The 25255-nt window shown below is 31.5% G+C and overlaps 2 protein-coding genes across 2 annotated transcripts in view; one reads left to right on the top strand and one right to left on the bottom strand.

Annotated features, from left to right (window-relative positions):
* The window catches only part of LOC118202098 (uncharacterized), a 58528-nt gene extending 44472 nt beyond the window's left edge, over positions 1–14056 (top strand). Inside the window, exon 4 of the mRNA XM_085814813.1 lies at positions 11678–14056. Coding sequence (XP_085670939.1) covers positions 11678–11772 — 95 coding nt within the window. The 3' untranslated portion in view covers positions 11773–14056. The remainder of the gene's footprint in view (positions 1–11677) is intronic.
* A 2928-nt stretch (positions 14057–16984) lies between these two features.
* The window catches only part of LOC118202097 (U4/U6.U5 tri-snRNP-associated protein 1), a 102632-nt gene continuing 94361 nt past the window's right edge, over positions 16985–25255 (bottom strand). Inside the window, exons 18-21 of the mRNA XM_035374251.2 lie at positions 23625–23715; positions 23288–23510; positions 19471–19592; positions 16985–17079 (exon numbers count right to left, since the gene is read on the bottom strand). Coding sequence (XP_035230142.2) covers positions 17058–17079; positions 19471–19592; positions 23288–23510; positions 23625–23715 — 458 coding nt within the window. The 3' untranslated portion in view covers positions 16985–17057. The remainder of the gene's footprint in view (positions 17080–19470; positions 19593–23287; positions 23511–23624; positions 23716–25255) is intronic.

The following is a 25255-nucleotide window of genomic DNA, read 5'->3' as shown; positions in this document are numbered from 1 at the left end:
TTTACGTAAACAAATCTTTAGAATTCTATGTAGCGTATTTTTTGCCTTGCGGTGAATGTTTATGTAAACAAATCTTTAGAATTCTATGTAACGTATTTTTTGGCTTACTAGGCTACCTTTTTACTTCCTTGTACGAAGTAAAAAGGAAGTATTGTAATCGCGAAAAGTTTCAGGTAGCATATTTCAACGAAAATATCCATTATGACCGCTATCGAATGCAATTTAACGATGTTTTTGCGTGATATCTGTACGTAAGGACAGAATAAAAGACTCGTTTCCTCCCAAAAAATTATAAAACTGCTTTAAAATTAATTCTGAAGAGAATTTTTCGTGGCGTCTGTACAAACGTATGTACGTACGTGCGTACGTACTTACGTATCTCGCATAATTCAAAAACGAGTAGCCTCAGAACGTTGAAATTTTGTACATAGGACTACTAAAACATGTAGATGTTCACCTCGTATTTTGGTTGCAATCAGCCGCACCAAACGTATATAAATATATTTATATATATATCCACTCTGTTACCCGGCTCAGTGATCTGAGTTTCTTTACTCTTATATGTTTGTAAATTGTACATTTTTTGCTTTAAAAATGATTTAATTATGTTGTTTTTATCTTCCGGTTAAGGTTTTTATGCCTTTAGTAACTCTGTGTACAATATTTTTAGAATTGTCAACAATTTTAAAGTTGTTTAAGTGCCGCTAAGCCCCCCCCCCTTTTTTTTTTTTTTTTTTTTTTTTTTACGGCGGCCATTCATTGTTTACATTTGAAACAGCAGACTAGTGGATTTGTTGCCAATCTAGAGAAACTTAGCTTCGCAACAACAAAGATAACGCCTTCATTTATTATTGCCAATTAAATCATACTTAATCCTTTCTGGAATTTTTTCGAGGAAATAGGTGTTTAAGATTTACTTCGTAATTTTTAATATAGATATTTTGAGTTTTTATGTATTTTTGCCTTCTCACGGAGTGAGAACTGAATTAATTGAATGAGAAATACTCAATCATCTGTGAAAAACTGTTTCTTTTTTGTTTTGTTTGCTTAATTTCTTTTATACATCATTCTAGCTTTATTATAGTATTTGTGTGAGGGTGACGTCTTATCATCAAACAAAGATCACATTCACGATACAAAGCATCAGGTTTTATTCCTTTTTTATAGAAGAAAAGATAAACGGAATGAGTATGTACAAATGGATTAAATATGTTTAGGAGAGTAATCACACTGGTTCCACTATGGAGATGTAAAAGTCACAGCTGACCACCTACGTGCGGTCACTTTAGATAAGTTAAAAGTCCGATCGCCTACGCGCGACCAGTAAGCGTCTAGTTGTAGCTCCTTCGCGAGCGTTCTGTTAGACCGCCTCTCTCGGACTTCTCGAACCAACTGAAGATCCTGGAACCTGGAGAGTTCGTACAGGGTAGAGGTAGAGAGCGACATCTGGTGCTTCGTTGAGGCACGATTCCCACATTTGAATAGAACATGTGGCAACGATTAGATAATTTTTTCTTTAAATGATAAAAATTTTGTGCATTATGAGTTATAATATGAACTAAATATAATACCGTTAAGTGAATCTAGCGCCAGAGTACCGCTATGGTAAACATATACTAGAGTGAATTTTAAAGAATGCATTTATTCTCTTGTGGTTTATGCGCTGTCGGCGAAGTGGATTTAATTCAATTCAATAAGTTTAAATGAAATGCAAGAAAAAATGCATATAATTTAATATTCCGTACAAGAAAGTCGTGGTGTACACATCAGATTTTTTAATTTCTTGTTATCGGATTAATTACGCTTGGATTTTTCAGTCTAATATGTTCTCGTGTGCTATATGAATAAAAATAAGAGAAAACTGGACAACATGTTCTTCATTCAAGAATCTCGTTTAATTCTCTAGTGAGATTATTATTTTTTCCACTGGCTGCAGCGCAGTCTTTTTTTTTTTTTTTTCCATTTTTTATAGTCACAAGTTGAAGACTATCAAAATACATTCAGCGATGCTAGTCAGGAGTTCAAGTTCATCGAAGTGAATAAATTATATAGTAATGAATTAAAAGCAGTTGTCTTAACACTGTCAGGCTTAATTTTTAGTTGCTCGTGTATATTGATAAATCAAAATTTGTCTTTTTGAGTCAGAGCCGTGCCTAGAGACTTTTCACATGAAACAAAGAGGTAAATGCGCACCCCTGTGTATACAATCTAATCAACTGGTATCTGCACACTTTTACATTCAACAAAGGTAACTGTATTAAATCATAATACCATAAACTGCTATAATATTTATATCATAGCTTTATATATTCGGAAAAGTATAATACATGTAATGATTCATAATTTTTTTTAATGAAAGCGTTAAAAAATGCCTTTCTTATAAATACAAGTAGTAAATAACATTGAATAATATTGTCGAGGTTCCATGGTGAGGCAAGACACAAGTATAAAATATATAAACTTTATTTAACACATCAATAACATTCCGATGAGAAAAAAAAAGGAACTGCCGCTGCATGCACGCCATTCTCTCCTCCATCTGCAGCTCATCAGAGGCGGGCATGCGCAGAACTCACAAAACTTCGAACCCGAACGGTGTTCCCATGACAACACCACAATATAAGTAGTAATTCAATTAATAAACAATTGCACTAAATTCCAATTTTTTATTTTTATAATTAATTTTTTTTTTCAAAATGTACTTGCTTCTTTAATGTCTGTTTTATGGAGAGAATGGGCGTATTTGTAATTTTTTTTAATATTAAGGTGATTTTGAATAATTTTGTTATTATTTTAAGTTTAATGTAACTTTTTTCACTTCAATAATAAGTAATTTTAAAAATATTCTTAACGCAATTTACGAATTCTGATATGACTGAATTAAACTGTATTCTTGAATTTTTTTAAAGCAACATTAAATAAATTCTGGTTACTAAAGCAAGATTATTGCTTAGTAAACCAGTATTTATTTAAAAGCTAAGTTGTAAGCTATTCCTTTAAAATACCTAAATTGAATTATTAACTTTTCACTGCTTAGAAACTGGGAATGTAAAGCAATTTCTTTTAATTTTCACAGTTCCGTTTTAGTTGTGAGATTAAAGAAAGTATTACTTCTTGTGAGAAAGTATTTTTAGAACAATTAATTCTGTTACGACTTGTTTCTTAAAAAATCAGATTCTCATTTTCTGTAAAAAGAGAGATAATTCCCTTATTACGATTGTTTGTGTAATTTAGTATGGTAAAGCTATCTGTTAAAAGGATGCCTTCATGGAAAATTGTCCATGGACAAATGGCTTTACAGTGTTAAATTACACGACAATAACATACATGAAATCTACAATCTATTTTTTTAAATAGATAATTACTTTCAACCTATTATAATAATGTAATAATTGGTGTATTTAGATAAATATAAAGTAAAAATAAACAGTTGAAAATTACATTAAGCATATGATTATGCTATTTCTGTCTTCCTTTGAATAACTTTAAATCATCAATAAGTTTAAGATTAGGTTAGGTTAATTCATTAAGGAAAAGCTCGCGAATATTATCCACCTAAGAGAAGGATAGGACTTTCTGTGCATCCCGGTTTCTCGAATTTACAACAACAACAACAACAAAATTCTTTGGCATGACATTGCAAGTGATTAATGACAGCAAACGATAACTTCATACTTCTTAGGGAAAAGATTATTTTTCCTATTCCAGAAATCTAGCAAACTTAAGAATTTTAAAAGTTACTCTTAATTCTGGTTAGATTTTGATACACGGGTAACTAAGCCTTAAAAATGTTTAAAACATGCAAATGTCATTCATTGCATAAGACATTACATAATTTTAACTCGCTGAATCCGATAATCTCACATCCGATGCAATCTGAATGTGGTGATTTAGAATAACTTCCGTGTCTTTTTCTTCCCATCTGAAAGTAATTACGAAGTCTACTGCGTTTTAACTTGGAGATTGTTTAGACTAAGAACAACTTTATGTCTGGTTTCTAGACTACTCAAACTATGAATCATGGCTGGGAAACATCCGTCATGAATAAACAGCTCAATCGAAATTCGTTTAACATTACTTTGCTGAGTTCAGAAGTTAAAGGTATACATTTCCTTTGGTTTGTCCAATAAAACTTCCCATAATCGGATTAAATCGAATATCTAATTGGTCATTTAAATAGTTAGCTCATCCAAGCAAATAAATATTTACAACAATACCAAGCAAGGGAATTTTATTTTTTCATTCTTATGCCCTTTTCTCCAGTAATCTGATTTTCACAAGAGCAAACGGGCATACTCCTCAGCCATTTCAGATCCTCATAAGTATTTAAATTTTACAAACTTTAATATCTAGGCATAATTTGAGTCATAGAATCGAAATATGGAAAAAAATCGGTATGTTATTTCAGAAAAAGTCCGATTTTGTGTCAAAATACCTGTTAGGACAATGCTATATATAAATCTAATGTATATCCTAAGTCGCGCTTTCGAGACATGATAAATGCAATTTTAATTTTGCCAATCGGCCCAGTAAAACTGTCTTTTTTTTATTTTTTATTTTTTTTACGCAGTGTATATCATAAAGAGAGCACTGGACCACTAACCTTTGACAAAGCAAGACAGTTTCCTCCAGAGAAATTAAAAGCTGCAAAAGAATTTCGATACATGCTTGAACAGGGAATTTTTCGGCCCTCAAAAAGTTCATGCACCAGTGTACTCATGGTTCCCAAGAAAAAACGGCGACTAGCGCCCTTGTAGCCATTATCGACATCTTAACGCAGATACTTCGCCTAACAAGCTATTCGGTTCCTCATATTCAAGACTGAATGATCATCTTGGGAAAAAAATTTTCCCCCCTGCGTTAGGTTTGACTCGTGCTTATCATCGGATTCTAGTCATTCCACCTGACATACCAAAAACCCCCTGAGTTAGGTTTGACTCGTGCTTATCATCGGATTCTAGTCATTTTACCTGACATACCAAAAACTGCTTTTCCACAAAGTGAATAAAGAGTGACTTTTACGAAAACCAGGCTTTAACAAATCATGGGTTCAAGAGTTAACGAATTCCCAAGCTATTTAATTAGATTCCACAGACGGAAAGTTATGTGCGGCAATTAACGGATGCATCTCATTACATCTTAAGATGCCCGTTGCTTTCCAAGGAAAGACAGGACCTACAAGGAAATTTCAATGATAAATCAATAGAGAATCTAGAGAAATACCCAGCAGGGGTTCAAGGCATCAAAAAGCTAATAAAAATTGTCGTGAATGAGGAGTCCAGATTTGTAAAGGAATTTTAAAAGTTTCGACTCATGTAAATGTAAGACCTAAGTCTTGCATCTCCTCATGTATATATGTAAATATTGTACATAAATCTTCATTGTTTTTTAATTTCATTTAAATAAAAGAGTTAAATTAAAATTAAGAGGATCTTGATAGGGATCCCAAAATAAAGCAATTTGTTGGCGAGAACATAATGCAGACAAATCTTTCAGTCAGAGAGATCATATGGTTTGTATTCTATGAGAGATCATTTAGCCGTTCGGCTTATCTGTCCTTTTGTTTTGCCTCAATCTCTGACTGAAAGATTAGGCACAATTACTGCGCTTACTACTTGCAGAACCAGACCGGTGGCCTCCTACCTAATATGGAGCGCAACCTAAAAGTGACAGTGTTCATGTGGATTCAAACATCACTTACTAGCCAATAGCGCCCAATCCGCTCAAACCGGTTCTCCCGCCCAATACGGAGAACCTAGGTTACCCACAGTTGTATTAAGTTGCAGTAGTGGGGAGTAAAATGTAATTAATACCAAATACTGCTGTCATAATACCTTTTGGATTGTTTGAATTTCCTGTTATGACTTTTGGGTTGTGTAACGCCGCACAAAGTTTTATAAACAAAGTTCTTCATAATTTATATTTTTGTGAGCCATATTTCGGTGATATTCTTGTAGCTTCGACAAATGAAAACGACAACTTGAACAACATGATTTAGTCCTTGAACAATTTCAGTCCTAGAGCCTAAACGCATATCCATCAATATGCGTTTTCTGGAAATTTTAAATGTCATTCCTTGGTAGTGAAGTATAGCGCCGGATGCTGAGAACCCGTTTTAGTCGCCTCTTACGAGCATGCATGAGCTACGCTGGGACTATTCTTTCACACACGGGTGATAGTTTAATAACTAAGTAATTTTAAAAAATGCATAAAATAATGTCACAAATAACGCACGTAACAGTGTTACAAACATGTCACAAATTACATAAACTAAATAATGATTCAAAATGCTATTAGGAATATAAAATGAATTAACTCATATGACTTGTTTTCTATTATAGTTTGATTCGCTAATCCGCTGTTAATTTTCAGCCATTTACTTGTTCTCTGGCCAGCTTTTCTTGCCGACACAAGAAATGCATTCCTTTTCAAGTGTCAAACCTTTATGAATGTTCGTAAATGGTAAGAGAAAAGAACTGCATTCTTATTGACAGAAGGAAAACGTTTCTCAAGTTCTGAAATAAGGTTATGAATTATATCCCCACCCTTTTCGAAAATTACTGCCGTGAAAAGAATAGGAAACATTTTCTGTTCATCGTTTCCATCCAAAACGGTGTTGGTACAGTTATAGTCTTCCTTTATGTAACAAAAACATCCATTTGGATCACTCGCGACTTTTTTTTGTTTTAGTATTTCACCCAAAGAAGGATCTTTATCTTTCTCACGATATCCAACATAACCTGCCACATAAGCGAGGGATTCGTGTTCATATACCAATATATCTTTCGCTGAATCATTTCGATTTCCAAAGGAAGTGACGTCAGTGGCGTAAATAAGGGTATGCAAGGAATGCCGTCGTATAGGGGCCCAAAGGTTTACGGGGCGCTTGAATGTCCTACGGAACTACATTTACATGCTTAAAACACGGATTCTATTATCTATCAACATATACATAATAGAATCATTCTTCTTTCAAGTTTCTAAGGGTCCCTCCCTAATATACGACGCAAATAGGGGGACCTTGGAAGCAGACGAAAGAGCTAAATTCAGTGTTACAGACACCCAAATTTCAACTGAAGGAAAACAAAAAGACTGTATGCTTTCGTTTTGATTCACCTCTAGAGGACAGCTTTCAAGTTATTAGTAATAATTAAGGCCAGGCTATCGCTCGTCTATTGTGAGAACAAGTTCTAAATTTCTTGGAGGCGGGCATGTGCAAGATGCAGTCCAAGGTGTAAGAGAGCTACGTAAACATTTCGAAATTCTTCAAAATATTTACGTGCATTTCGGAGAAAGTTTAAGAAGATGGAGTTTACTTTCTTCCGGAGACTCTGATACTACTTTCAAAATTTTAATCCTACAAGGTGGGCTGGACGATTATCATTTTTGATAGCAATTAAGCTAAGATACTTTGACATCTTAAAAACATTAAATTGAGTTATATTAACGTCAAAGAAAGCGCAAAGAAAAGACATTGCAAATGGGCTTTAAAAAATGGAGTCTATTAAATTTTTACTCTTAACAATTTTTATGGAAAACGTTTTATCTTTTACTAATGATGCGTCTCAAGTATTACAAAGAAAATCAATCTCATCAACATCTAAAAGATCAGTATGCAAAATATGAGAAACAAGTTTGAATATATTATGAAAGAAGCTGAGTTTTTTGCAAATAAATGGAACACAAAAACTAATTTTGAGGGGGAAAAATTACGGTTTAATGTGAGGATAACAGGTTTGAAAATTCCGAAATATCTTTTAAAGTAACTGTTTTTATGCTGCTGTCGCTATTTTAAATACTCAGTTAACATACAGAATGACTGGAATGACAAAAATCACAATTATGTTTTCCTTTTTTGGACCTAAATATCTGTCATCATTAACAAATGCGAAAATTATTAATAATATTTTAAAAATACAGAAAATATATAAAGGAGACTTTACTAATGCACTGGAAGTAAACTGCTGTGATTTATAAATACTTTCAGATCAGAAATACATGAAGGATTTAGTTAAATTAGCAGTGGTAAAATATTATGACATGGCAAGCAGTTATTCAGAAGTGTGCAATTTATTTGTATTGTGTTAATCATTACTTGTAACCACAGTCACGAGTGACAGATTATTTTCAAAACTGTACCTAAAAAAAAACATATTTGAGAAACGCTATGACACAAGATCGGTTGTCAGACCTACGACTATAGAGTGTTAAAGCTGAGATGTCTGAAAAAATTGACGTCCAGGTATTGATAAATAATTTTGCGGAAATGGAGGTTAGGAGCAGCAAATTTTAATAAAGAAGAAGTTTTGTCTTTATGACGAATTTTGGCCACCAGTGTTGTAATTCTACTTAATTATGAAAAACATTAGAGAAGACCAGTATGGACCGAGAAAAATTAAAAGAAAACAGGGAAAAATTGACCATACGTATTTTTATGAAAATCATGTATTCAACTAGTTAAATGTACCAAAAAGTATTTTAAAAAGAGAGGGGGGGGGAAACTTTACCAAACTTTACCACTTACCATATTTTCTACAAAGATTGTATGTTCAAATAATTTTCTTTATGAGTTTTATGATAAATATGTTTTATATTTAACAAATGTATCGCTTACATTGTAAAAGTTCTCATTAAAAATTAATTACATTATAAAATCTGTCTCTCACACTCACAAAATATCTTAAATAAACTGGTTAAAATTATTCTGATGTCAAATATTACATCCAGAGTAAAGTAAATTTGCATTTTACAGTTGGTGAAGGGAAAATATTTTCCTTATTATTCTTTCTTCATGTTACGTATCTTTCAACTGGTTCCCTGAAAACGTACTTTTATTTTTCTATAATTATTCCAGATCTGATAAAAAATCATCATGAAAACATTGGGTTCTGGAATACTTGATTTTTTTCAACTTTCCATTTTTTTAAGCACAGTTAGTTTATCAGGAGGGCAGGAAAATTTTTTGCATAGGGACCCAAGATTATTAGTTACGCCACTGACTGACGTATATTGATGATAGATATCTTCATAACTGATTGAATCATCTTTGGGTGAAAAAACTGAAAAATGTGCACTTTTGAAGAAAAAGCAGTTTCTAACAGCTCTTCCGCCAAATATGCTTCAAACTTCTTTTCATCTTCACAGTCGTTAACATTTGTTTTTGATGGCAATTTACGTAATTTGTTTGCCAACAGCAACCTGTTAGATGAATTATTACATCTGATGAAGACGGATGGTCATTAAAATGCCGCAGATATCTTAATCTAAACCAGCTTTTTTACGGCTTCGGTCAGTCTTGATATTAAAATGTATTTAATATTTATAGATTTTACATCGTCATACAGTGGCGTAGCTAGGGTGGGTCAAGCTATAATGAAATGTTTCCCATTCTTGGCACACAGAAAGGGGAGCAAATTTTTCAGTTGTCCCCGGGCGCTGGCAAACTCTTACTACACCCCTGCCGTCATACAACCAAGAAGCGAATTTATTGATATGATGATACTTGGCAGCAATGTCTTTTTGCCGCATACACTTGAAATAAAAAAAATTTATTTGCCTGGTAGCATTTAATTTTCCTTTTTGCACTTCAATAACCTTCTAAGCCGAAAGCAGCTTTTAACGCTAAAATTACTGCATTTCTTGTATTCCTAGAACTACCGGGGTGGGTCATAGCTGATTTATGGACTTCAGTGATATTATTTTTAATTTGCATGGGAGATACATAGAGAAAATAAAGTGTTTCATGATGAATGCAATGATTTTTAATTAATTATTTAAAAAATTTAGCTTCTAGAATGTTACATATGAAATTTAGTTAGTACCATCAAAGAAAATTTAAATTTTTAATTTCAGAATAGATACTTTAAGATTTTAGCAGCCGTATAAAATGAAATGCAAGAAATTTCTTTTAAATAACATACATTTTAATTAATTAAAATTTCACAATGTTCCTACAAATTAATAAGATATTAAATCACAATAAATATTAAATATGCATGACACTTATACTACTTTGTCTGGAAACATTTCACACAGAATACTAGTCTTTGTTTCTTTTTTTTTTTTTTGCTGTACATAATTCACACACAAATTTTGAACATTTGTCACAAACAGTATTAGTTTTATTGTCTTTGCATTGCTTTATCTGGCAACGTTTTCGTTTGTTCGAAACTTCTAGGATAATTACTTGGACGGATAACTTCTGGCTCTTTTGCATTATATTTCTCTCTTGGCTTCTCCGCTAATTTTAGAATATATTCCCTTCTTTTAGGCTTTCAACAAGTTTTAGAGTTGTAAAAAAACTACCACTTGTTATATTTCGCCCTGTCTTGAGGTAAGGCTTTACTAACCGAAAAGCAGCATTTTCGCCAACACTTACATCATCTGATTTGGAATCATCTGTTCCGAAATATGGAAATGCGTCGATTATGTACTTTGAGATCACATCTACAACCAATCAAAATTCACTGCTTTATTTATCCAGTTTATTTGGCATATATTGCAAAAATCTACAGCGAGTCTTTGACGGAAAAAGCTGCTCATCTACAGTAATATTTTCTCGTGGTTTACACCACATAAAACAGTTTTCTATGAAAATATTCCAAACATCTGATATTAGTGCAAATTTATAATCTTTCAATCTATCTGATCATAAAATTTTTAAATAAAAACGCATATATCGCATAATTTCTAAAAATCTGTTCCGGCTCATTCTTGAAGGGGAAAAATCATGGCCTCAGGTCTTTGACCAAAGGCTTGTGACAGAGATCCAGTTTGCAGCTAAACAATTCTCGATCATGTCTTGAGTCACAGATGACTGACTTTGCTAATTCTAGTGTTAAAGGCTTATTGCTAGGAGGTAGTGGCACACTACTATTCATGATGTAAAAAAGAAAAAAAAAAAAAAAAAAAAAAAAAAAAAAACCCACTATTAATTATTGGGAAAAAATTACCTCTTTCAGCATTACCAGTAAAATGCAATATGCATGAGGAAAAGCACGAAAATGCCCATGCAGCCAAACCGTTCGCTTCGAATCGACCCTATGTTCAACTACCAGTGTCCAGCTACTTTACCTGTTTAGCTGCTGATCCATATTTATGTTATGCATGAGAAGAAAAGTACAAAGCACCCTTGTAAAGACTCCCCTTTGCCAGGATTTGAGCCCTGGAAATTGATTGTTTACAATACGAAATTCCTTACCCCTTTCAAGGAATTAATGCAAATTATTTAAAAGAAACACTATATATTAAAAAACTCCATTGCAGAAGGAAAATAAAGTAAATTGGGGAATTCATATTTAAATCATATGATTATATTGTTCAGTAACATTACTTGCAGCACAGTATAGTGCTGACATTATGCAGTGCTGAAATTTAACACAAGAAAGGCCATCTTGATTGAGAAGATGACTTTAAAAAGATGATTAATGGAAATCAGACAATTAGCTATATAATAAAAAGAATGGAAAAAGTATCAAGAATATAACACCTTTCAATTTAATTATTTAATCCTGTTACTGAAATTCTGTCGTTTTAAAACGTTGTGTTTTATGTGTTTCAAAGTGGAAAGCTGTCTTAATTTAGGTCTAATTCCTTTTTTTGTAGTGAGTTTTTAACTTTTTGTAACTAATTTGGTGCATCTTCTAGTTGTTCATATGTGCCTCACCTTTTTTTTCAGCTCTGGTGCTACCAAGAAAGACAGAAATTCTTTATAATATCCACCACTTGACGATCGACTGGGAAAGGAGAAATCCAGCCACCAAATCCAGATAGTAACGAATTAACATCCAAAACATTTTACGTGGGTACCACTGTAGAGTCCTTTTTGGAATGAGAATCGTGTAAAACCAGTTACGTCCTTCATCAAGATTAAAATCATGGATCTTCTGATTACTAAATGAAAATGCTACTAGTTACAACGCTGTGATAGCACGGACTACCAAAGATTATAATTCTTTGTATTCCCTTCCAATGAAAAGGCAGGTGGCGAGAGAGAAACCAGAAGTGACTGGGTCTCTTCCTTCTCTCCTGTCAGCGAAATCCTGATAATGACAAATTATCATACACCACATTTTAGGTTAGGTTAATTGAATATGGCAAAGCACACAATGGCAATCAACCTAAGAGTAGGGATATGCCTTTGTAGAGGATATTTCTAAAGGAAGCTAACTAGTATTTACCTTAAATATGTCATCACTTTTAATTAGAGGCTTCTGAAGAGCTTTAGGGTCAAAAATCAACTACAGCTTTGCCAGGATTTGAACCACGATCTTCCAACTTGTAACCGGACATGCTATCAGTTAGATTATGAGAACTTGTAGTGAGGAAGGTTAAATTTTTTATAATCTAATCACAAGGCATGGATGATGTAGAAACTGTCTCAAGAAGATCTGTAAATCTTGTTTTTCATTGACAACTGCAGTGGAAGACACTAAGGAAAATGTATAATAATTCATACAATCAAACTGTGTGTCAAATAATTAACAGAAAGCATTTTAAATATAATATTTATTCACGAACACTGATTTAGACTGATAAGCCAGTTACCACTCTAATCTAAATTAAAAGGACAAAGTTGTGTGAAATTTAAAATAACCTTTTTACTAACTGAAATTTAACAGCCTTATTAACTAAAAAAAAAAAGATAGATAAATCTCTTACATAAAAACAATGGAATTTTAAAAGATATGCTACACAGTATAGATAGAATGTTGTTGGGATATATATACATATATAGGGTGTTTCAACAACAGTTACAAACTTTCAGGAGAGATAAGAGTACACGGAGATGATGCACAGATAGCAATGCATGGTCAGAAACACTTTTCCTGGTATGGTGGTGATGACACAAATTACAAGAAAGGAAGGACACAAATAGGGTAAGAAAACATGTCTATGCACAGCAGAAACCAAGGAATAAGAACAAAAACAGATAATGATCGTCATCAAAGGTGGGTGTTCGAAATTACCCTGGACAGTGATGCAGTGTGTCATGCACCTTCCCTGTGCCAGGGATGCGAGATATCTTTCATTATTTAAAGTTGGTAGATATAATATATGCCACCCTAAATGATCTTGCTACCATGCATTTTCTTTCCCAAGTTCACTGAACTGATACTTCAATAGTTATTTTAATCATTAATGATGTCACATGATTCATAAAGCATGATATATTAATCGGAGTAAGACCCTGATTATCTGACAAATCGAATAATGCTTTAAATTAAAATGACCAGCTGTGGTACCTGCATCCTATACAATGTTCAATCCTTGTTTCAATCCTCAATGATATGCCTGGAATAAATTTCTGATATGTTTATGTTAACTCGTCCAATGCAGAGACAGAACTATTACTTTTTACCTGGTCAATGATCTCTCTCACTGTTTCTGATTATTCTCATTTTCAAAAGCAATACTTATATACTTGTAAATGTAAACATTGTAGTTGTTTAATATTGAAATTTCAATTCTTTTTTTTTACTTACATATGCATATTTTAAAATATGAACTCTTTTTTTATGCTTGTAACATTTTTTGTGATCTCTATGGGTGTTGAGGTTACAATAGTTTTTTAGTAGTTCAGAATGGTAAACGGCTCAAGAACCAAGATATTTAAAATAACGTGTTATTAAAATTCTTTTTTTTCACACATTTCTTTTTACTATGCAAGAAAGTATGTAATTTTTAATTTTGGAGTACTCCCAATTGCAGCTGTGTGCCCATAACACATTTTTTTTTCTCTTCGCCTTTTAGAATCGTGTGAACCAAGTTGTTGAAGTCACTGCTAACATTAAGAATAATAACTATATTAAAAATAAATGATAATTAAAGTAGGCACCTTATGCATTTCATAACATCAAAGCAGTTCACAGAATACAAATCATAAAATTAGATCATAATTAACAAAGCTTATGACAAACAAATGTATGGATTTTATTATTCAAATCTTAAAATTCACAATTTTAAATATATAAAAATGACATTTTTTTCCTGTTTTACAAAATAAAAGTTGTAAAACTTTAGCTTCCATTTAGATTGCTTTACAAATCATTCTCATCCACAGCTTTAGAACAAAGAATAATTAAAATAAACATTTTGATATTTTCTAATGTTTTCAGATACTAGTTTACTATTTTTGTATGTTAACAGTTCAAATTAACTTTGTGAATAAACATGCCAGAAGAGTAAAAAATTGAACAAAAATTTAGAACCTTTTTTAATACTCCAAATAGTAAATTATTTACAGGTAAAGACATTTGGAGCAAATCATTCGGATACTTTCATCAATTTACACCCTAAATATATATATCTATATATATAAGATTGAAATGAAAAGGATAGTTAAAATTAGCTAAAGCTTTAAAAAACATTTGATGCAGCTAATTCCAAAGTTTACATGTAACACCAAGTTAAAACAATTACACTAAATGAAAGCAGTTAAATTTTATGTGAAATAACCTACTGAAAATACTACAGAGTTGAATAAAACCTATACAACAAAATCAAAAAAGAACTTTGAAAATACTAAAAAAAATTTCTTTTAAAACCTATACCACAAAATCAAATTTAGTTCATTTAAAAAAACCTATACAACAAAATCAAATTTGGCTTGTTTAACCCTTTAACTGTCAAGTTATTTTGATGATTTGGGTACACAAATTGTCAAATTTTTTTATTGCAAAAACCAAATATTTAGTACAAAATAAAATATACTTAAGTAGTTAAAAATTGATATTTTGACGTACATGGGTAAAATTTTTAAAGTTTTGTAGCCACTGCATATTTTCTTTGAGGCAGCTGTCACTCAACATGGCAGTTGCAAAGTTCGCTTCTAGTGGAGCATTATTTTCCAAAAATGAAAAAATTAACTATTTTCTAAAACATAAATAAATATAAGTGAATACCTATTAGTAGTTCAGTAATTCAGTCTTGTGTGGTACAACTGGAAACACTTTTCCAAGCACAAACCAACTCCACAATCACTACACCAGAATCGTGATTCCTTCCTTATCTTTTCCCCATTTTTATCCTTTTTCGAACAACACACTTTGCACTGTCTTGTAGGCTCACGTTTCGCAGGAATAGGAGGAAAATGGGATATAAAATGTCATTCAGTAAGACGGGCAGGGTTATCTATTGTAGGTGGTCTGCCAACATTCTTTTGTCCAGAAGCTGCATCATCATATTTATGTAAAAGCTCTTCTACAACTTGGATTCGAAATTCTAAAAATGTAATACGTTTCCCAACTACATTTTTATAGAGCAAATATGAGTTCCAGAGTACCTTGTCTAGTAAATGTAAAAGTATCTTTTTATAATATTTAATCTGACGTTTTCGGATTGCTGGATGAAAGGATATTTCCTGATCACAGCGATCTACACCACCCATAGTTACACTGTAATTAGAAACAATCTTCGGCTTGAGTATATCTCCATTTTTTATTTTTGAGACTGACCATGGAAGTATCATGAATACTGCTCATCAAACACACATCCTTCATCTTCGGTTGAAGAATCTAAATCATCTATATAACGTTTCAAAGAACTGGACGCTATTTTACAACAAAAAGATCCCATGCACTTTGAACCAAATAACCTCTAACCTTTGAAATCTTCAGTAAAGTGTTGTCATCTATTGAACTGAGCGCACATTAACTTTTCCCGAGATACAGTTGGGTTTGACAAAGAGATGAAGTCGAAATAAACGTCTCCCGATATATATTCGGGTATAACAATACGATGCACTCAAAAAAAAAAAAAAAAAAAAAAAAAAAAAAACCCCCGAGTAATACTCGGGCGTGACATTTTCGAACACTAGTGCTGTGCCCGAGATTATCTCGGGCATGACAGTTAAAAGGTTAAGAAACCTAAACATTTTAAATACAGAGAAATTTTAACTACCCTTTTCATTTCAATCTTATTTTAAAATTTGCAGCTCAATGCACATTTTTTAGACCAACTAGGTCTCTCAATTTTTAATTTACTACTTTCTACTTATATATATATAAAGAGTACGGCAATACTCTGTAAATGTGAATACTTACCTAATTGCATCCACAACACATACATTCGCTTTTTCTAATATAAGATATGCTTTATAAATTTTACTCGCATGAAATGCTGTACAAAAAATTCAGAAGATTTATGCAGTATATCTAGATGCTATGAGTGAATATTATCACCCCAGTAGAATTTTTAATCATGAGGACAAATCTGGATGTGGGCATTAATGTTACATAAAAAGAAAATCATTCAGCTCAAATGAGATGCCAAGACTCAAAACTAGGGTTGCATCCAAAGGTTTTTGTCTGCATTTGTATATTATTTTGAACAGATATAAATTAAACAAAACATTAGTATGGACATATATTGTCATCAGATAATATGAAACTGGTTTCATCAACAGACATGGTATGACTCATTAGCAGGATAATGCTAAACTTAATGTACCAAGAAAGATTTGACCAAGACAATGCTTTTAGATGGACAATCCTTTCCCATCTACCTAAGAGTCCTGCCAGATTATTACTTGGACTCTTAAGTGGATTCCTAATATAAGAAACGAACATTGTGTATCAAAACTTAAAGTGTTTAAAAGAGATGAAAGAAAATTCAAAGTTTAAAGATGAACCAAAGTCAGAGAAAAATTATGGAAATTATTAAATTTATGCAAAAAATATATTTTCCAATTACTTTACATTACTTTTCATCAATTCAATATACTTTTAAAATGCTTTTTAATTAAATTTTGTACCCAAAAACACAAATACAAACATCAATGATGAAAATATTCAGCATCACTTTGCTATCAAATATGCAAATATTTATTTAAAAACCTGTTAATTCTAATTCAGTCTCAAGATAAAAAATCAAAATTATACTTAAGTTCTGTTATAATTTAAAATCTTATCTTTCTCATTAAAACCCAGTTTTTCTTTTTAATATAATATATTTAATTTGTCAAAATTAGCAAAAATCAGACAGATTTTTTTTAAATGTAATCACTTTATTGAAAATGAATATACATGAATCATATATGCAATAAAAAGGCATTGTCTTTATTTCTTGGAAATCATAGTCCTAAAAAAAAGTAAAAAACTTATAAATAACCCCTGAATGAACAAAACATATTATTTAGAAAAAGTATTTGCTTTACATTAAAAAATAACAATGTAGTAACTTATTTAACAGTCAAACTACAATTTGCAGTTTCACTACAAAACACAGAAAACAGTACATTTTCTCAATTTTAATATATTAATTTTTTAAAATTTTTCCTTTTGTATCATCTACAGAAAAAGTTCTAAGCACATAAAATAAATAATATATAAAGGTTATAACAAATATGTCTAGAAAACATTTTTAATGATCAATTTAACAATATAACATATATTTTAAATTAGTATATTTTAAAAACTAATTACTATGATAAATACTCTGCAAAAATCTAAAATTTTATAATGCATATTGTTTTGGTTACTTTTCACTAGATGCATACTGATTTAGAAAACAATAAGTGGCAACAGTGAAAACAGAACATTCTTTTGATTTGTTTTGATGCAGTTTGAAAGTTGCTAATGCTAGATCAGATTCTTCTGTTTTGATCTGATAGATTTGCTGTAGAATCTGGTAATACGCCTTGCCATTAGGGTCCACATACCATTCATACATATGCTCATGCAGAGGAAGAATAATGTTTCTGTAATTTAGATTGTGTTTGTATCAGGAGAGATAGGAACACAAGCTAGACTTTTTCCCTGAATTCACTTTATCAAAAGGAAAAAGAATGCCCATTGCTGAAAAAGGCCTCAGAGACAGCACAACTGTGTTCCATGTTGTGGGAATGGATCGAAGGATCTTCTACCCCTATTCCCTCACAATCCATTTCTTAAGGAGACTTTCAGGTACAATACTTTAAATGCCCCCATGTCACAGAGACACTGTAAATTTTTAAATGCCTATGTCTCCTCCAAGATTCAAACTTGTGTCCAAAAAAAAAAAAAAAAAAAAAAAAAAAAAACAAAAGGGAGGGGCTGCCAACTAGTAGTAAGCATTAGTAGGGGGCTGATTGTGACCCTATTTCAAAGTTTCTGAACACTACTTTGACGTAAAAATGCAGTATAATTTCAAATAATACAGAATATTAATGTGATGGTATATTCATATTACATGCACACATATAAATTTTCAATTTTGTCCACAAAGTATGATGCTTTTTATTTTATTATCTGCTTATTTATGTTTTAATAAAGGCTTTCACAGTGTTTCTACTTTTTTCCGGTTTCTTAATTGCTTAACTTGATACATTTAGCTTGCTTTTCATTGGGGGGGGGATAAGTTTAGAGAGAAAAAAAGCACAGAACTTTAGCAAGCTGTTCAGCTACTCAATAAACAATCCCTAAAATTTTTATCAATAATGTCTTAAAAATTTTTGTATGTATTTTTATTTAATTTAAAAAGAAAAAAGGATTTTATTTTTTCACAACATCTAGACTGCAAGTTGTTCTGCATTCTCTCATGATATCACCAATGCAAGTTAATGCACTTTTAACAGTGGGTCCAAGAAATGAAGCTAAAACAAATTTCATGAAAATTTGTCAATATTGGGTATTTCTGTTTTCCATTACCTTTTAGTCTGAACATTTTAGCCCAAGATTACAAAATAATTTTTTGGGTCTATTTCTATATACGACAGGTGACTACTATTTAATAAAGCTTTTTGGTGTAACAGAAATTGGGTTTGACTACAAATCCTCATAAAAGGCCATGAATGAGATATATTTTCTCAATTATAATTCCAAACTGATTCTCATACTTTGTACCTTGACTCTTTTCTTCTGATATAGATATTCTTTTAAATGTCTGATTATGTTGCAAGATGCATGCCTGCAAACTTATCATGACAAACATTTTTGAAAGTTTTTAGCCCAAGACAACATTAGTATGCAACCTTGTCTACAGTTTAAGATAGTTATTGGTGTTCTTATTGTTAATAAATGCTTTTAAGTAGTAATTATGTTAGCTTTCGCACACATGATTTTATTTAATTTATGTTGTAATTGCATTTTGATTATATCCAAAGCATTATTGATGTATTAGAGTTTATGTAAACCACACACCTTTTAGTTTTAGAATCTACAATTTGGAATATACCACATTTCTTTGACTCCAAGGCACAACCCCCTTTTTTTTCCAACTGCACTGACTGATATAACGCGGGAGTGATTGTGGTCCAGATAGAGCTGACATTCTGGGTTTTTTACTTTATAAAATCTGAGAATTCCAAATTTGAGGAATTACATGGATATGGAATCATTGTTTGTGCCATGTTTGAAATTATATCACTGTATGGATGGATTGTTCGGACCATTTGGAGAGTCAAAAATTATGAACAGCCATAATTAGAACTTGTTAGTTTAATCTGTTTTACGTAAGCTACAAGTAGGTAAAATAAGTTAATTTAATACATACTGTGTTAAGGTTTTGTTTCCACCACTAAGAACAATGTATGGGGATTGAGTTTCTTTCTGTTTGGCCTGTAATAACTTTACTGTGTTTAGAGGAGTGTCAGTAGAACTCATCTGCTTCAATCTCTGGAAAATACAGAATAATTACATACAATAAAAAAAGCTAACATGAAGGTAAACAAATTTAAAAACAAAGAGACAAACAAACTCACCATGCACTTAAACATAACAAATTATACTGTAAAAAATAAATGGCTGACAAATCAAAATATTCTTTGCATTCAAATTGGACATAACATGTATAATAATGAATGGCAGATTTATTTGAAAACAATGTTTAACACAATGAGTTGTAGAGATTATTAGGATACTTGAAACAAGAAATTCAAAAAATTTACAGAGTTCTCAATGGAATTTGAACCATGAAGCATTAGTTGCTAGCTGGATGTGCTAAAGACACCACAATGGTACACCTGCCTGAATACAATAAATCCTTGCATTTTCCTACCTGAAGGACAAAAACCCATGTACAGACTATTAAATCTTCCAAAGAAAGAAATATGAAAAATCTAATGCATGTTTTTGTGGACAATCGAACTATGGACCTTTCAGTTGCTTATTGAGAAGCAGAGGAACTCCATGAATTACAAGGAGAAACAGCCTGAAATAAAATAACATTTGAGGGGAAAAACTGCAGTGCATTATATTGTAACTAACTTCCGCTTCTGTCTTTTGAGCTAACCTGATTGCCATTGGCTGATCTAAAAATAATATGGTCATTGTAATTTCCACAAATCAAATATTTATTACTTTATTTACTACCGTGATGATTGGTGTACGATGGACAACTTGAAATAAATTATTATGCACATAAATGAATTAAAAAACTGACTGATAAAGATGCCTGTCATTGCACAATTTCTGTTTCAAACTGCAAATATATTTTAGACATGAAATGATTGCTTCCTGCAAACGAGTTGCACTAAGGGGTCAAAGAGCCTCATGCAGCTTGTGAGACACAGTTACGGGGCCCGAGAGCCACAGTTTGGTCATGGTTGATATATAGCCTAAATTTTGTGAGCAGTCTGACTAGCGGTTCCCCTTTTTAAATAGAAGAGCATATGGCTTTTGGGTGAATGAAATGAGCTTTTGGGTTCCCCATTCTTAGCGCTGCACTGAAAACAACATTATGCCACAACACATGCTAGAATTACCCAACGTTAATAAAAGATTACAGTACAAAGTCTGTAATCCGGACTCGTCGGGACTTCGGTGATTCCGGATTAAGGGTTTTTCCGGATTATAAGATCATCAATTTAAATCTGGTAAGATGGCATGCAGAAATTATACAATTAAAAATATGAAACCATAATTTATGAAATAAAGAGTAATTATGATCTAAAGGGTATCAAAATTTACAAAAAAAAAAAAAAAAAAAAAAAAAAAGCCTTAATATTTATTTGTTTACTTTATTAAACATTTCTTTCAATGTAAGTTGTTTAAGTTGCTTCGTTTTTTGTGCTAAACGCATTATGCGCATGCATAAAGCATACAAAAAAAAAAGGTTTGTGGCTTTGAGGTCCGGATTATAGATCATTCCGGATAATGGATGTCCGGATTACAGACTTTGTACTGTATTAGTTATACATCTGCTTTAATCACACTTCTTATAAGCAGCAACAAAATAATAAGAATAAAATGCACTTCGATTTGAAATGCCGCAGCATTTTCTGGATGACCTAATATTATAACTAGAGTTAGCAAGTTTCTTTTACACTTAGAACCAAAAAAATAGCTGGAAGAAAATGTGGAAGAAACTTAAGTTTTGAGCTTATGTTATATTTGTGTATTTTATCTATATGTAGCTTTGATATATTACTAATTAAAATTGTTTCATTTTATGCAATTTAATTAGCATCATTTACATACTTTCAATAAACATTTTTGGTAATATTATATATATTTAAAAAAAGATTTCCCCCCTTAATTAGCATATTATATTTTGTATTTATATTCAGAAACTATTTTCACAAAATATATTTAGGAAATAAAATAATATCCGAGAATTATATATACAATAAAAGCCAGACTATTTGGCATTCAACTAACCGAAATATTTTAGAAAACTTTCCCTGGAAAAATTTAGTAAATGAAATATTTTGAATGCCATTATAGAGTTAGTAATGCTCTTAACATTTACACCTTATTGCCAAACAGTGCAGTGCCAATAATGGATAAGTATGATGTCACAACACTATCATACGATTGTTTTGGTTTAATGTAAATTTGATTACTTCTTGATAAATTTAGTTAAATTTTTGTAAAGAAAGTTATATTCTATTTTTCCTGGCATTTTGAAAAAGTTATTAATATTTCGCACTGCATGAAGTAAAGTATTTTCAAAATTACAGGAACCGGGTGTCTTTGATTTTGCACTAGTACAGGCTAAAAGTCATGACCCACAACTTTGGATAAACAATAAATAATGTATATTCTGATTCACATACCTGATTTGAAGATCTACTTGTTCATCTTTACTAAACAAATCATACACAAAACAACGGAAAATTAAGCATAGATATCAAAAAGTACTTCCAGAGAAATGCTGAGTTATGCAATTATGTTGGATGTAAGGCAGCAGCATTTGTTGATGAAATTGAAGGCATTAGATATGAATTAGGTTCCAATAACGTAAATTCAGCTAATTTGTAAGAATTGCTGAAGTCGCATTATAATGAAGTAAGCAACAGCAATCTCAACAGTGACAAAACAGCAACCACATGAATTTCATTAAGGCAAATTGACTGATATATACAGTGTCCCCTAAACATTGACCTTCGCTTTTATTCCTTAAATACGATCATATATATATAATCTAAATTACAAATAAAAAATGTACAGAACTTTATGAAATTAATTAAAATTTTCAGGGAATTAAATTTAAAGAAATATAAAATTTACATTTTAATAGTGGCCCTCATACAGAAAATTAGCAATTAGCAAAATGTGCCCCATACACTGATAAGGTTAGGTGCAAAATTTCAGCATTTTATAATAAAAATTTGCAGATATATGTTTAAACAAAGTTGGTGAGGGGTATCATAAATTAAAATGTAAACGCTTACAGCTAGATTGCAAAAATGCATCATAAGAATATGAAATATGGCTCTTATTTTAAATTTTATTTACAAATTTACAAAAGTATGTTTCCTGAAATCAGATCCAGGCACAGAAAAGTGATTTAAGTAAGCATTTGTGTAATTTCATATCTCTGTGGCTTTTATGCTGAAATTTTGCACACAATCTCGTTAATGTATGGGCCATATTTTGCTAATTGAGAAATGTTGTGTGTGTGTGTGTGGGGGGGGGGGGGTATATAAAAATTTGCACAAAATGTTGTGCAAAACATTATTGACAATAGAACATTAAACAGAAACTACTGGATGAAACCAGTAGTTTCCGTTTTTATTTGAAATGATAAATTATGGACTCAAAAAAAAAAAAAAAAAAAAAAAAAAAAATTCAAATTTACATATGGTTTACCATGTCCTGAGCTTCTATAAGGAAAAATATTACAAACTAAACTACACAAAATTTGCTTGTGAAATAAAGAAATTTTTATTTGACTTCCTTTAATTTTGTATAACTAGCTAAAGAGAGAGAAATATAAAAGGAGATGGTAAAAAATATTTAGATGAATTACAGTTTTTATATGTATTTGCATTGTTTGATTAATGTGATTTCATTTAATACAATGCAGGAATTAACTGTGTTATATAAAAAATTCCTGTACCTAATCCAATATATATATAAGCACTTACAGTGTCCTGTTCAAGTTTTTTCATTCTCTTATCAACTTTGTTTTTGCCAGGACCTTTACCATGAAACTTGTGAGAGAGATAACGAAAAGCTTCTTTTGCAGTTAACAAGCGTCCACTGTCATCTATATACTCAAGTTTGACATCTGGTTTGTAATTTGTTTTCTCACGAAATTCTTGCACTGGCCCAGTATACCTATCTCTCTTGCCAAACTTATCATCTTCACTAGAATACAAACATGCATATTCTTAAATTCCTATTCAAACTTTATTATGCATTTGTTAAAATATATAAAATTGATTTAATTTCAAGAAAACACTTCATAAATGTTTAACTTACTAAAATTTTTCTTCAATAGTGTATGACTGAGCTTGCAACTGACTAGTTCTAGGTGCACTGCTAACTTTTTTGGTTTCTTTGTCTAAATAACCTGCATAATAAAAAGAAAATTAGCATATATTCTAAAATAACTAAAAAAAGAATACTACAGCTTTAAATTTTAAAATATGAAACACCAGGAGATTTACATGAAAAACAGTAGTTTCTGGGAGGTTTTTGTTTTGCATGGCAATGGTGCTTTAAAAGAACTACAACTTTATTCACTTTATAATGAACTATTTACAATGTGATTCTGTAAAATATATTTAACACATACAATTTTATGCTCTTTTTCTAATTTTATTTTTGATTTTCTTACACTTTCACAGTAAGAAAAGCTTTTACCTAAGAAAGTACTTTTAAATACGATGAAAATAAAATTTATCTGCACACCCCTGCAATGATAAACTTAATAATATACCATTTATTGGTGTATGAATATTAACTGATTGAACATGGCTGAACCATGATAAAAGTACAACAAATATATACAGTAATTTAAATCAAATACAATAATAATAGAAAAAATTTCTGAAAATCATTAGGGGTATGAGAGTTGAATTTGCACTAGTACAGGCTAAAATTATAAAATCTGGGAAATTTGTAAATGCAATGAAACCTGGCCAGAGTTGGCAGCTATATAATAATATTAAGTTGCCAAAAGATGTGAAAGTTTTTAATTTAAGTTAACAAAACACACTCTAAAAATTATAATTACCAGTGACATATATGTATCTATTTTTATTGTAGCATCCGTAAAAATTAATTTAAAACAAATTAGTCCAAAAAATAACATTTAAATTACATATATGTGGATATGATTTAATAGACATATATGTAGTATAAAACAAAAGTTTGAGGATTGCATCCCAAAATGACAAACATTTGCTTTAGCAATGAAATTTGGAAGACATACACAACCTAAAGGCAACAGCATTATTGTGTATAGTTTTTTAGAGTTATCAATCCAAAGCAGAGATTCAGAATAAACCCTGATGGTCAAATGGCTTTGTTTGTGTCATGATGTTTGTAGAATTTTTGTTCACATGGAAAATTTTTTTATTTCCATATATCTAATGCCAACTTCTGCGTAGATTTCTTTAGAACCGTTTGAAATATCTGACACATGCCGTTCCAAGCATATGATACAGACTATTTGCTGCCGATAGTGAAACATGGCAGGGGTTTCGTAATGGTCTAGGCAATTATATCGTGGTTATTCCATGGTACCCACCAGTACTGTGAAAGGCCCATTACTGACAAGGATTATGGCTGATCATGACCATCACATGGTACAAATTTTGTTCCCCAATGGTGATGCTGTAATCCAAGACGACAGAGCTCCTGTTCACTCAGGTCACATTGTGCAGGACTGGTTTTCTGAGGATGAGAATGGACTTTCACATCTACCATGGCCACCACAGTCACCAAATATCAATATTATTGAGCCTTTGTGGGTAATTTTGGAGAGGAATAAGCATGAGTGCTATTTCTCACTATCATCGTTAACTGAACTTGGCAATATTTTACAGGAAAAATGGTACAATATTTACTGGCAAAGCATAAAAGACATCCATTTATCTATTCCGCGA

Source organism: Stegodyphus dumicola, chromosome 4, assembly GCF_044657685.1.
Source record: "Stegodyphus dumicola isolate Sdum_Otavi_A_Nest chromosome 4, ASM4465768v1".
Classification (NCBI taxonomy): Eukaryota; Metazoa; Arthropoda; class Arachnida; order Araneae; family Eresidae; genus Stegodyphus; species Stegodyphus dumicola.
This window is presented reverse-complemented; position numbering and strand designations above follow the sequence as displayed.